General features: G+C 43.9%; 1 protein-coding gene across 1 annotated transcript; it reads right to left on the reverse strand.

Annotated features, from left to right (window-relative positions):
- Nucleotides 1–3,160: 3,160 nt before the first annotated feature.
- On the reverse strand, nucleotides 3,161–4,606 carry LOC130841392 (testis-expressed protein 13D-like). Its single transcript, XM_057717573.1, has one exon. It carries the CDS (start codon nucleotides 4,604–4,606, stop codon nucleotides 3,161–3,163), a length of 1,446 nt encoding a protein of 481 aa, XP_057573556.1.
- Between the last annotated feature and the right edge of the window lie 10,361 nt (nucleotides 4,607–14,967).

Below are 14,967 nucleotides of genomic sequence, written 5' to 3' on the forward strand. Positions count from 1 at the left end.
TGAGCCCCTTGTTCCTGTCCATTCTACCATGGAAGTGGCCACCACGTTTTGTCTACCAAAGGGACTTTTTCCGTAACCTCTACCTGCCGATACGCTATGCTAGCAGCAGATGCTCTCACAGGAAGTGCTCTTATTTGAGGTGCTTCTTCTGATTCTGCTTTTGCTAGTGGGAGTGGAAGGGGTTAAATGATAGATAGCATACTAATTATGGAAATGGGAATGGGTGTTTGGAGGCACTGCTCCTGTGTAGGGTCCAGTAGCAGGTATGAGGTGATAGAATGGGTGAGGAGGTGGAGTGGAGAATATTGCTATGATCCTTCGCTTTCTCCACACAGAATTTTTCTTCTGTTACTCTGAAGCTCCTACAGGAATTAAAAGGCCTCTTCCCACTTCCCTTGCACTCTTCTGCTCAGAGAAATACCCATATCCCTCCTCCAGCATCACCACCTTCATAAGTGCCTGTAAGGGACCAGGCCCATCTCTACCATCAGTAATGGCAGCAGCTGCTGCCAGGCCTGATTCTTTCCTCCTTTCCTCTACCATCATTTGTATTTTCCCTCTATTGGACCAGTGCTGAATTTAGATCCAGCAGGAAAAATCACAGCACATGCCCATCTTTCCAAGTGTACAGAGGACATTAGGATCTCCTCTCCTCCCCCTCAAATAGTTTTGCGTTTATTCCGAAAGCCCTCTTCTTTTCCCGCATTCCTATCCCAAGGAGCCAAGGCTCTTATGGTTAGTCATCTCTGAGAGAAGAGAGTTCTGGTATGACAGGGTCATTTTTATCGTCTACCCCCTCATCTCACCATACCCATTCCAAGGTGTCCAGATCTTGGCCCCCACTTATCCCAGGAGAGGTTTATGCCACCAGCCTGTATTTAGTTTTCTATAATCCTGACCACTTGGACCAAATTAGGCTAAGAGAGACAAGAGTGACTTAGAGAACAGAAAGGAGGAGAACACTGCTTATAATAGCAAAGCACTCCTTATTCTGTGCCAGGACCGTAGGGAGAAGGCAGAGCCCCAGAGGAAAATGGCTGCATGGGGCATTTAGGGAGACTGGACCCTGGGCATCAGGGCTTCCAGCACTGGCAGACACCTCCAACCCCCATTGGCTGTGGAGAAGCAGACATGCCCACCCTCAAGGGACCACATTGACTTGGACAGTGAGAGTACCAGCGACAATAACAATGGATTGAAGACCCCATAGAAGGCCCTCCCCCTCCCATTCTTAGGTAACTCACAGGAAGAGGAGGGGCCCTTCAACAGTGAATGAGATTGAACTTTCCCATCACCTTGGTGGGATAGAGGGAAAATGCAGATTTAAACTGAGCAAACCTGCCCCAAGGTACACATTACACAGAAGACACAGCACGTAAGTGCACACTCTTTATTACTAGTTAGAAACAAAAAACCTCTGACAAAGGTTGAGTTTGGTGAGCTGGAATCTCCTGGGGGGAACTCAAGGACACTTTTTGGTCCGACTGGAGGCTGATCTAACGTCCCCACCCCCTGAGCTCAACCCTGCCTCCCCGTGGCTTGTAGCATCTGCCTCACGGGAGCAGAGAGCCTGCAGAAAACACACCAAGTGGAAGAGAAGGGCCCATGGGCATTGTCAAGAGTGCGTGTCCCAGTCCAGTTCTATTTTTAGTCCAATTAGTCCTCCCAAGAGAAGCACCATCCATATAGCACGATGTCTGTCCTTGGAATCCATTTTGTTCCTCATCCACTGACTGGAAAGGGGCTTGGGATGGTGACTGCCTGAAGCTGAAGGCTCGAGTGTGTAGCCAAGACTCCCCCAAGTACTGTCCTTCTTTAAGACAGTCACCCAGTGGTCTTTCAGGCAGCCAGGAAACTAGCTGTCCCTCTCAAGGGAGGAAATCAGGAGAGTATCAGAAAAGTCCTGCCTGCAACTTTGTGAGGCCACTTTCCTGATCTTTGCCACTAGTCATTTGTCTCACCTGGGACCAATGAGATGAGAAGTTCAGCAATCAAGTCCCTTCACAAAAATCTCTTTGATGTTGCTCCCAGAACTGCAGAAATATCTGGATGTTATTATCAATTAGGTTTACCTGAAGGTCACACTACATGCAAGACAAATAAGTCACCTCTGATCTATAATGTATCTCAAATTATGCTCTCTCCAGTCATCTAACCAAACTCACCAAAAAGTTATGTGTGCACTAGATAATAACATATAATTCTAGCTCCTATCACACACTAGGCAGTCAATAACTGTTTAGTTAAATGAAATCCATCAAATTTGCTATCATCTATAAAATTTAACACTGCAACCCCCCCCAACACTTCTGAATTAATTCTATGTCCCAAAGGAGATATTAAGTCCTAACAAAATTATTTTGCCCCCTTTTTCCTGCTAATAAGTGCCAAAGCATCTCTTCTTCCCTAACTTCTCACTCCACTTGGCTTCAGCCATGGGGCGGGGGGGGTGCTCACTGAGATGTGGGTCAGTCAGAAATGAAGTGTTATTTTTTTAGGCTCTTGGGAGATCTTCTAATGGAATAGGTTCAGATTCTTCAGCAACAAGCAAATTGCATGGGGTTCAGAGACACAAAAACAGGCCCTCGCCTATAAAACTTAAAAACAAGAAGCAAACATGAATACTGCAGTAGTTTACAAAGGAACAATAGCATTTTTAAGGAAAAACAGTGCTCCTAAAATTCAATATAGCTTATAACTCTAAAAACACAGGCAAAGACATGGCATTTTCAGGAAAAGGTTAACAAAACAGAAATGAGTGAAAAAGAAAAAAAAATCTTCATGACTTCAGCGTCTCCAGGGTGTCAGCCAATCAGCATCAGCCATCCAGAATCCAGCACCTGCAAACTTAAAAAGAAATTAGGAGAAATCCCCTATTTTAAAAGTGTGATATTCAAAGTAATCTATCTTTGTTAAAATAAGTGTACAAAATAAGAATATAAATGTGTGTGTGTATCTGTGTGTATACTCAGATGATAAAAATTGCTTAATTTGGGTAATGGGATAATGGATTATTTTATTTAGTTTTCTGTATCATAATTTGGCTTTTCAAATTTTCTGTGAAGTAAATGAGTTACTTTTTGATCAAAAGAGGAGGGATTGTTAGGAAACTGGTTTTTCTTTGGAGTGTTTCCATTCTTACTTACCTTCCTGAAATTAATTATTCGGTTTGTCCTGCGTCCAGGCCTTCACTCTCATCTACCACGCAGACTTGCTTGCATTTGTAGCAGGCCTTGCGCCATGGATAATTCATCTCTTTACACCACGGGCACTCCCAATTCTTTGGATTGAAGCCTAAGGCAGGCTTCGCCCCATGCTGGGAATCTGAGGCTTTTTTCCCTTTTGGTTGCTTGGCCTTCTCCTCCTGAGGCTGCTGTTTCTTTGGGCTTTTTCTCACACCATGGCTTGTGCTGGCCCCCAGGGGAGATGTCCCCTGGGGTGTCTCTGGACCTTCTTCTTGGTTGTGGCTCTTGCTGTTCTCCAGGGGGTTCTTCTCCTGGGGCATCACTGGACATTCCTTCTGGCTGTGGTTCTTGCTATCTCCAAGGGGGGCTTCCCCCTGGGGCCTCTCAGGATCTTCTTTCTGGCTGTGGCTTCTGCTGTCCCCCAGGGAGGATGTCCCCTGGGGACACACAAAATCTTTCTCTTGGCTGTGGCTTCCACTGTCCTCCAGGGAAACTATCCCCTGGAGGTTCTCAGGATCTTTCTCCTGGCCATAGCAACACTGGTCATACGGTGGGGCCATCTCTCCTTGGGCCCCCACTGCAGCCCACGGGCCAGGTGGGTAGATTACTGGAGTAGACATCTGGGGTATGACTGCTGCTGTTGCTGCCATTGCTGCTTCTCCTGCTGAGGGTGGTAGAGGTGTGGAGTACAGGAATTCCATTGGGAATGGCACAGGCAATGGGTATGGATGTGCCACTGACATTGGCAGAGGGGGTGGCATGGCTTGGACCCAGAGGCTCTGGGGTGCCGGTACATAAAGCACACCTGCTGGGGCTGCCATCTGACCCTCTGAATGCGGCATGCCGAGTGGCACCATAGCCACCATCTGGCCCTGCCCATTTGTATCCATGGGCCATGCTGTGGCCACAGGCTGCAAAGGTTGAGGCCCAGGCACCATCCGATCGGCCAGTGGGGCTACCTGGGCTGATCTCTCGACCTGACGCAGTCGCCCGTGCAGTGTATCTCGGTCATGTATCACCTGCCGCAGGGCGGCCCGTGCGCATCGTAGCTGCACTGCTGCCTCGTCGTGCTCCTCGCGCAGGCGCTGCAGCTCAGCGGCCAGGGCCCAGTAAGCCACCTCACGCTCCCCAACCCGCTCCTGCAGCCACCGGACCTGGGTCGCCTGCTCCTCCTGCTGCCTCGCGCCCACACGCACGCTCAAGGCCAGCGCGCTCCAGGCACAGGCCCTCTTCATGGCGCGCGGCACCTTTGGGTCAGCGAGGACGGCCCGCAGCCGGTCCTCTACCTCATTCCAGGGCTGCGAGCGAAAGGCCTGGTAGAAATCAGGGCCGCCCCCGTTCGTAAGGACCTCATTGTTGATGAATCTGATCACATCGCAGTGACGGAACCCGCTGGCGTAGTCGCCAAAGTTTATGGCCATGGCCGCTGCGGCCTAGTCAACCGACCGCCTCACGGGAGATGCCGCCCCCAAATGCCGCCGCCGCCGCCGCCAATAACGGCTGCGGCCGCCACCAGGCCCGCCCCTCACCTCCTGGCTCAGTCCTCCTTCAGTTCTAGCCCAGTCCTGGTCTCTTCCTCGGTCTTTTTCTTCCCTCACGGTCCCACTTTCCTCACAGAGAGTAAAGCACGTCCGCTCACCACGCCAACCCCAAAAGGAAAGAGGACCGCGTGACGCATTACACGCGAGATCTGAGACTCCCTGCAAGGCCTGCTGGGACCAGCCTTGCTGGCAGAGCCCCCTCTACAGGGTGAGCGGACCGGAAGCTGTACTGGGTGCCGCAGTGAGCCTAGATGTGGAAGAGGGGAGGGGGAGTTGGAGCGGGCGCTGGGGCGCAGGCGCACAGTGGCAGCAGGCATAGCAGATTCCTTGGAGATGTTAATAGTTGCCAATCGTGCACCTAGGGGCTGCAACCACACACATGCGTGCGTGTGGGTGCATGCGCACATGCACGTGTGTGCCCTTGTGAGAGTGCACACACACACTCACACTCCTGCTCTAAAAGGAAGCGTGAGTCAGTGGAGGTCCAAGAACTGAGGGAGGGAGGGAATTGAAGTGGAGGAGAGCGCAGCTGCAAGACCCCTAGTTTAAGAACGTAAATAGAGTGTAAGCTGGGGGTGCTCAAACTCAGAAAAGGGGAGGAACAGTGTTGGGAGAGACTTGAGAGAGAAGGCTGTGTTTGCACTACTGTAACAGGGAAGAACAGAGGATGGTACATATGTATACATATATACATATGTATATATGTACTATATCCAAGGAAGATATGGTACACATATACAATAGAATATTATTCAGCCATAAAAAGGAACAAAATTGGGTCATTTGTAGAGACATGGATGGACTTAAGAAGTGTCATACAGAGTGAAGTCAGAAAGAGAAAAACATATATATTAATGCATATATGTGGAATCTAGAAAAATGGTATAGATCATCTTATTAGCAAAGCAGAAATAGAGACACTGATGTAGAGAACAAAGGTACGGATACCAAGGGGGAAAGAACTGGGGTGGGAGGAATTGGGAGACTGGGATTGACACATGTACGTTATTGATACTATGTATAAAATAGACAACTGATGAGAACACATTTTTTTTAATTTATTTATTTTATTTATTTTATTGGCTATGTTGGGTCTTTGTTGCTGCACATGGGCTTTCTCTGGTTGCAGCAAGCGGGGACTACTCTTCGTTGTGGTACGCGGGTTCCTCATTGTGGTGGCCTCTCTTGTTGTGGAGCACGGGCTCTAGGTGCATGGGCTTCAGTAGTTGCAGCACATGGGCTCAGTAGTTGTGGCTCACAGGCTCTAGAGCACAGGCTCAATAGTTGTGGCGCACGAGCTTAGGTGCTCCGCGGCATGTGGGATCTTCCTGGGGCAGGGATCGAACCCGTGTCCCCTACATTGGCAGGTGGATTCTTACCCATTGCGCCACCTAGGAAGTCCAAGAACACATTTATAGCACAAGGAACTCTACTTAATGCACTGTGATGTCCTAAATGGGAGGGAAATCCAAAAGGAAGGTAATATATGTATATGTATGGCTGATTCATTTTGCTCTGCAGTAGAAGCTAATATAACATTGTAAAGCAACTATACTCCAATAAAAATTAATTAATTAAGAAAAGAAACCTGAAGTGCCTTTAATCAGCTCACAAGGAAACACCCTGACCCTGCCCACCTGTGAATGGCTGCAGAAAAGAAGAAATTAACACATCCCCTCCCTGAGGCTGACCAAAACCAGGAGATATTTTACAAGACTTATGACATTTTTACTTTACTTCCTCAGCTCCTCCCCTTCTCTGTTCTATAAAAGAAACTAGCATCCAGACCCCGATAAGATGGTACTCTAGGACACTCGTCCACCATCTTCTCGGATGCCCAGCTTTCCATATAAAGTTGCTATTCCTTGCCTCAACACCTCATCTCCCGATTTATTGACCTGTCATGGAGCAAGCAGAGCGAACTTGAACTTGGTAACAAATTTGGCTTAGCCAGCCAGGAGCCTTGCGGCTTGTGACTAGCCAGCCCTGGTCAGGGAATTTGGGGACAGGGCCCTAGCAGCTGCTGGGACCATTTGTCCTGTGGATATTCCCTTCAAATTTCCCTGAAGCAGCACCAGCTACCCCAGCACTTGGTAGTTGGAGCAAGGAATTGACAAATTTCTATGAGTCAATGGACTCAACCTTTGTAGGGTATTGTAAAATCAGGAACAAATTCCCCCCTCAATTTGTTTTGCATTTGGTTAGGGTACCCTGTTGGAGAGGGAAATTGTTGTTGGACCCTACCTGATTTGGGAACTGGTTCACTTGCTTTTGTTTTGCATGCATCATTGTTGGAATTTGTGCTTTTTGTGTTGGAATTTGCGCTTTTTGTGTTTTGGTGTTATCAAACTTATAAAAATGGGAAATATTCCATCTATCCTGAAGGAGAGCCCTTTGGGGTGTATATTAAATAAATGCGCAAAACATAGCCATGAGCCTATGAGTAAGGAAGAGGTGATATATTATTGTAATAGGGTGTGGATCCAATATATGTTAGGATCAGAGGAGCAATGGCCCCTGAATGGCTCACTCAATTATTATACGATCTTGCAATTAGAAGTGTTTTGCAGAAGCAGGGAAAAGAGATGAGATTTCACATGTAGAAGCATTTATGCTATTGCATCAGGAGGAAAAGGAGTCAGAGGGCTTCAATCTTACGGTGCAGCAGTCTGAAAGAAAACCCGAGGGTGGACCTAGACACAAGAGCTTAAACAAAATTTAGGAGATAAAACAAAAACCAAATGAGGATCCATCAGAGTTTCTAGAAAGGATTTATCAAGTTTATAGGCACTACACGGATGCAGACCCTGAGGTCCCTGAGAACATAGGATGGTAAATATGACCTTCTTTGGGCACAGTGCCCCAGATATAAAAAGAAAATTACAGAAGTTAGATGGTGCATTTGGAATGAACCCTTCTCAATTAGTAGATGTTGCTTTTAAAGTGTTGAACAATAGGGAACAACAACAGAAGCAAGAAGATGCAAAATGGAAGGCAGCTCTCTAAGTCATCACCCATCATCGAGTTTATCTCCCTTTTCTGGCAGCAGCATTGAATTCCCAGAAGGCAAGTAACCTAAAGGCGGGTAAGCCACCTTTGAGGAAGGAACAATGTGCTTACTGCAAGGAGGAAAGGCATTGGAAAAAAGACTGCCCTAGACTAAAGAAAAAGAAAGAAAATAACAAAAAGGAGACAGGAGCCCCTCATGTAGTAGAAAGAGAGGAACACTCTGATAATGAATGAAGAGGCCTGGGGACTCCCTTGCACTTGAGGCATCCAATTCTAATTTCCCCACAGGAGCCCTCAGTAATTTGACAGTGGGGAACAAGTTAATTGTAATAAATACGGGTGCCATATATTCTGTGGTAAGCACCAAGGTGGCACAAAAAACATCTGTCTATCCCAGTCACGGGAGTTTCTGGAGAAGTACAAAATCATTTACAACCAACTAGGAGACCTCACCCTGAAACATCCAGAGTGTCCAATCCCCCTTTTGGAATGAGAGCTCCTTTGTGAAAGGGATTCTGGGACACCTAATCTAAAACAATATCCTCTGAGACAAGAGGCCCAAAAGGGAGTTCAGCCAATTCTAGAAAAGTTTTTGAAAACAAGACTGATTAAACCTTGCAGGTCTCCATATAGCACCTCTGTCCTCCTTGTCAAAAAGCCTAACTTAGCAGAGTATCGCTTTGTCCAAGATTTGAGGGCTATTAATGAAGTAGTCCAAGACTTACACCCTGTGGTGCATAATCCATACACTCTGCTCACAACTATTCTGGGAGAATATGGCTGGTACTCAGTCCTGGACTTGAAAGATGCTTTCTTCTGCATTCCTATTCCTGAAGAATCACAGCAGCTACTTATTTTTAAATGGCAGGACTCCAAAACACAGGTAGTCCAACAGTATTGTTGGATAGTCCTGCCTCAAGGATTTAAGAAAACTTTCAAACTGCATGTACATGAGAGACAAAGCATAAGCCTTGGGTTGTTAATTCAAACTCTGGGGACTATACCTCGACCTATTGCCTACTTCTCAAAATGCCTAGAACAGACTGTTAATGGATGGCCTCCTTGCCTTTGACCTGTAGCAGCTACCTGTGACATACTTCAGGAAGCTGAGAAGTTTACCACTGTGTATATTCCACACCATGCCCTTTCTTTGCTGGAGCAGAAAGGGGGCCTGTTTATATTATATGTCTGTGTATATATTATACATATGAGATAACTCTACCTCTGGAAAATATTATCAAAATTGAATTTGTAAAGAGCTCTATTCAATTTAAAAGTAAGCACTTACAAATTAAATAGAAACCAGCCAAAATGACTTTCAGGTTCACATGAACTGGGAAATATTCAGTATTAAGTTGATACCTGGTATTAAAGTTTGTTTGTTGGTCTAATTAATATAGACATGTCTTTAGAGTCATCAACGTTAAATATAATACTTTCACTGCACCTAGGTTTAATAGAAGTTAAATAAAATCTTGTTATATCTGTTGCAAATGTGTCAGCAAGAAAAATAACTTGATGTGATGAAATTTTTATGAGTGAATTAAATGCAAACAAGATAAGAACTTTTAGGTAAACTCTATAGCAATAATTACATTCTGAAAATTATCTAAAATAGTCTTTCCAGATTTTGGTAACTATTACTTGCCTCTTGGCTTTCACTAGAAATTAAGGTTTTTAAGAGTTGGGAATTCTAATTTATATATGTAACTAAAGCTACTAAAAATAATAAAACATTTCACTATACAGCAGGAAAGTGGGATATATGTTTTGAGTAAAAAGGAGTTTTATGCATGGTCTTGCTGAGATTAGATTAAACTTAATTGGGTAAATGAATTTTGTTATTAAAAATAGACTGGTGAAGGACTAGATTTGGTTCCTGGATTTAGAAGGACCAGCAGCAATGCTTTTGGCCAAGGTATTTGGAGGGTCTCCACAAATTTTGCCAATTGAGTTTTGATGACGCTGTTAGTTCATTTGACTAGTCCTAAAGCCTGAGCATGATAAGCATAATGAAAATGCTGTAGGTCTGGGCGAACAGCACAAACATAATATTTGGCCAGTGAAATGGGTTCCCCAGTAACTATGGAGCACAAGAGCTTACCCAGGTAGTGATAATCTCTTCTATTAGTATTCTATTAGACACTGAAGAGGCAATAGCTTATCTATATTGAAAAATTTTGACCCAGTGGGAAAACATACAAACCATGACTAAAATATATTTATATCCATGAGATGGGGAAACCTACATAAAATCCATTTCCCAAACCTTGAATGGTCCATTGGGCAAGTTAAAGGGCATGTCAACTATCAGTATAAAGTTTTCAGATTTGCCCTTGGCTAGAGTACCAGCCCAAGTAAGAACTTATAATTCAGCCTGTTGGACTGAGGTAACCAAACACAAAGGTGCTGCCTCAATGACTTCAAAAGGAGTTGCAGTTGTATATCCAGCACAATATTTACATTTTCATCCTCTAAGTTAGAACCATCAGTAACCACAAAAATTCAGCATTGGTTAGGGGATTTTCCTTTAAATTCTTACAAGAAGTAAAAGGTGATCTGTTAGAATCATACAATCATGAGGAGTATCATCCACAGAGGAGGGAAGAAGGGTGGCACAGTTAAGGTTATTACAGAGAAAAAGAGTCATATGAGGAGCAGTTAGCAAGAGGATTTTATTAATTTTTCAGTGGCCTTAACTAGAAGGACAGTGACAGGAATGGCTCTGAAGCAAGGAGGGTATTCTTGTGCCATAGGTTCTAGCTGCTGACTTTAGTACCTTATGAAACAAAGATGATCCTCATCTCCAAGAGTGCTTTCCCCCTCATATATGAAGAAGAACAAGGAAAGTTGATAATTAGGTGTCCAAGAGCAGAGAGATTTATCAAGTTTTCCTTTAAAGTATTAAAAGCTAGATCACCCTGATCTTTGCAAGTAACAGAGTCAGGTTTGATGCCACCCAACCTGAGAAAACCTTGTAGTTGGTGTTTGGTTTTGGGTTTGGGGAAATTCAGGGTGCCATGAAACCCATCTGGATCTAGGTGCAGCCTTTGTTCTGGGATCAGATGCCCCAAATAAAAGATGTTGAAGGATCATTTGATTCACCTAGTTGGCTATTTTGGTTGATATTATCAAATTCTAGAACTATGTCTCCCTTTTGGGAGAAAGAAATTCCAGCATGTTATTTTTCTAAGAAGTCTCAGCCCAGTAAATGAATGGGGTGGAAGAAAAGAGGAAAGGATATGTATCTCTTAGAGGTCCTAAACAAAAGGAGATAGGTTTTAGAAACAGAAACATGTCAAGTTTTATTTGTAACCCCCTCTATTTGAACCATTTTAGTACTCCAAGGCAGGGACTGTTTAATAACATTGAAGTTGAATACCAAGGTAGCTCCAGTGTCAATAAGTACAGAGAGACATTTATTCCCAATCTGGAGAGTGGTTTCTCGAAGTTGGTTAAGGGGAGGGATTGGGGGAAAACCCTGTAGTTCCTCAGAGTCACATCATCAGAGGTGAAGAGGGCATTGGAAAGATTGGTTATAGGGCTGAAGGCACCTGGAGTGTTTAAGCTTGTAAGTCTTTCTTCCAGTGTCCTGAATTTTTGGAATAACAGCAGAGATCAGGAGGATTTTGATTTTGTTTAGGGGCCTCCATGTGTTGGAGTTGAAAATTGAGGACTTTAGTGGTCTTCCTCTTCTTTGGATCATCTAGGGTGCAGGTCAGCTGGTTTGCTAAATTAACTAAATCTGGAGTGGACATAATTTCCCATTCCATCCTAGTCTTTTTAACCAGAAGAGAAAGATCCCAGTTCAGTCAGTTAATGAACATAGATAGAGTTAAAGGCTACCCAAGTGCAGTTGCCTCTGTAGCGCAAGTACGGAGCGTGTCAGTCTCATAAAGGCTACCCAAGTGAATTCAGCATTCAAAAGAGCAGAATTTTCTTTAAAGACAGTTTGGAATTAGCTACAACAATCATGCATGGGCTCATTGGACTTCTGGGTACAAGCCTGAATTTTATTCCCATCAACTGGCTTTGGGAAAACCTTAGGACTTGCCAACTATAGTTGCCTGGTGATTCCCCAAGCCTGATGGTATAACAAAACAGAAGGGATTACTTTGTCTCCAGGGTGTAACTCTAAAGGCTTCCAAGGATTATCCCAGTCAGCAGTTTTTATACAGTGTTGGGTCTGGCCTTCATGCATAAGCATATGAACTAGCTGATAAGTCAGTGAAACCAGGATAATGTTTGAATGGCTCTATTAAATTCCTCAGCAAATCTGTGGGGATCCTGAGTTATTTGGGGGAAATCTTTGAGTATGACTCATAGTTCACCTTTAGTCCAAGGAACAGAAGAAAATAGGGGTTTAGCATTTGGATCCTCAGAGGGTCTGATTTTAAGAGGTTCAGGGGAAGAAGAAACAGGGAGAGGTTGGGAGAAAAGGGGAAGTTCAGTGGGAGGATGAGAATGAGGAAGCAGAGGGTGTAGAGGAGGTAGAATTGTGCAGAAGGGAAAGAGGAAGATGGCAACAGAGACAGAGAGGAAATGGAAGGGCAAAAAGGCCTCAGAAGCTTTTTTGTTTTCTTCCAATTATTTGTTCTCCTTAGTTTATTTAGAAATGGTATTTTATAAGGAGGCAATTTTATAGTCTTCAATTGAAAGCTTTCAGGTATCAATTAAAATAGCATCCCATTCAGTCTGTTTAATTTTAGAGCTATAGTCTTCTAACTTAGTTCTGAGAAAAACAAGTTTGGGGAGCTCTAAAGTTCCCCATAGTGGCCACTGGAGTTTTAAATTATTTTTGGTTAAGTTGATCCATTTAGTTTAAAATGTACGTGAGGAGGGACCATAGTTTTTAACATAAAACCAGCCAGGGTCCCCTAAAGAGGACCCTCCTGAGAGAATTTAGAGGCTTGGGATCACATACTTTAAAACCAGAGGTTAAGAAAACAAATGAGTACTCACCAAAAGGGCAATGCCTTCACACACACACACACACACACACACACACACACACACACACACACACACCCCAACTAAAGTCAGAGAGCTCAATCAAAAGGTAAGAGCTCAAATCTGAGAGACTTGCCAGATCAGAAGGAAGAAGACAACCTATAGAAGTGAAGAGTACAAGGGGCTCAAGTGCTCAACTGCACACAGTTCCAGGGGTCATTAGTTCCTCAAGGGTTCATCTCCTTCTATCCCACTTCTGACACCAAGTAATATGAACCTTTAAACAAAAAGGTAAGTGGTTTAACCTGTGAAATCGAGTTCAAAAATGGCAGAGGAATTACAATTCAGGACATGCAAGCTATGGCAAACCATAGGAAAATCCAGAGAACGTAGGAGAGGAGCAGTCTTTTACAGAGGAAAGGAAGAAGTTGGCAGGGGCTGTTTTGAGACAAGGTTCATTGGAGGAGAGCGAGAGTTCTGGGTTGTGGCAGCTTCTCATTGGCTGAGTAGTGCTGGTTTCTCATTCTCTGGGTTGTTGCTAAGCAAAGGGAAAATCTTTCATCTTCCTGCTGGGGTATGTAAAATAAGCTTCTTACTGCTGGGGTGTGTAAAATAGACTGTGACAAGTGGTGTGTGTGTGAGAGCTCTCCCTTCAGGGCTTCCCAATTCCATTTTAAATTGGGGTTTTCCTTTATTTATTTTCACACCAGAAATAGGGGATTTAGGGCCAAGTAGGCTGTATGAACAAACACTATTACTTCACTAATTTACTACCCCAAACCCAAACTTTTTTGTTTTGTTAATTCTTCACAAATGCATTATTTCTCTGTCTAAAAGGTATAAAAGCTGCCTGCTTTGGCTATTTATTCATCTCATATTTTTATGGGGCTGTCATACATAAGAAATTAAATTTGTTTTTCTCCTATTAATCTATCATAGGTCAATTTAATTATTAGACCAGGCAAAGAACCTAGAAGGAAGAAGGGAATAGTTTTTTGCCCCTACACAGGCTCAGTTGTGTACCCTGTACATGAGTGAAGGGAGATCCTAGCAACCATGGGGGATTATAAGGCTAAAATCATTGGTGAAGGCTGGTGAGGGGCAGTAGAATCATGGCCAAGTGGATAAGGAGGAATGGGAAGCCAGCCTGAAATATTCTGGGAAAACAGGGAGACAGCAAGAATAGGAAGCCACACTGAGGATAAGTGACCTGATTCAGTGAAGAGGAGGGAGGGACACTTCAGATTTTAGCATTCCAAACCAGAGTACTCTAATGGAAGATGAGACAATGTTTGTGAGTAAGTATGGGAGAAGTGAATCATAGTGAAGATGTTGAATCTCAAATATTTCCAGGGGCTTCCAGAGTACACCAAAAGCTATGTAGAGGGGTTTTCCATTCTGAAGGGAGTTCTCTTTGCTCAGCTCCTTCTCTTAGACTTCTTAGTTGCCATCCTGTCCTCAAGCCTCCTACATATTTCCCGCCTCACTTGCTCTGGCAAAAGAATTTTCTCTCCTCAATTTTCAAGCTACCTCCTCCACCTCTGATTTGGATCTCAGCTTCTTCCTTCTCCTCAGGGAGTTAAATCCAGTCATAATCTCTCCACTCTCTTCTATATTTCAGCCTCTTCCTCTCTACTAGTTCTTCCCCATCATGGTATGAGCATGTTGAAGCTTCTTCCATCCTGTAAAATGTTCTTATATACATTTCCTGTACTTTAATTTACACCCATAAACATACAGAAAATATTCTAAGGGTCACACCAGTGACCCTCTCCCCTCTATTAATTCAAGTTCCTCCTAACTTGACTTTTCTGTAGCCTTTAACTCTATTGACCACTCCCTTTTTGAAATTCAATCTTCCCTTTTCTTTGGTGACACCAAACTCTATTGATTTTTCTCCTTTCTGGCTGCTCCTTCTTAGTTCCCTTTTGCTATCTGCTATGCTTCCATTCAGCCCTTAAATACTAGTGTCTCCCTGAGTTTTGTCCTTAGACCCCTTAATATTTTTAGGTACTCTTCCTTATTCCAGACACTCTTTGTGTGATCATATCTATTCTCTTGTTCTTAACTACCATCATTAATTGCTAAAGACTCCAAAACTTTAGATCCAGTCCTGCTCTGTGTCCCAAACTTGAGATTTACCTAATCAACTAACTAGAAACCTTTACTTGGATCTTCCATAGGCACCTTATTTTCCACAAATCCTAAACTCATCAACACTACATTGGACAAATGGCTTGCCAAATTTCTTACCATTTTTGAGGATCCACTTCCTCAAGGAG

Source organism: Hippopotamus amphibius, chromosome X (assembly GCF_030028045.1).
Source record: "Hippopotamus amphibius kiboko isolate mHipAmp2 chromosome X, mHipAmp2.hap2, whole genome shotgun sequence".
Classification (NCBI taxonomy): domain Eukaryota; kingdom Metazoa; phylum Chordata; class Mammalia; order Artiodactyla; family Hippopotamidae; genus Hippopotamus; species Hippopotamus amphibius.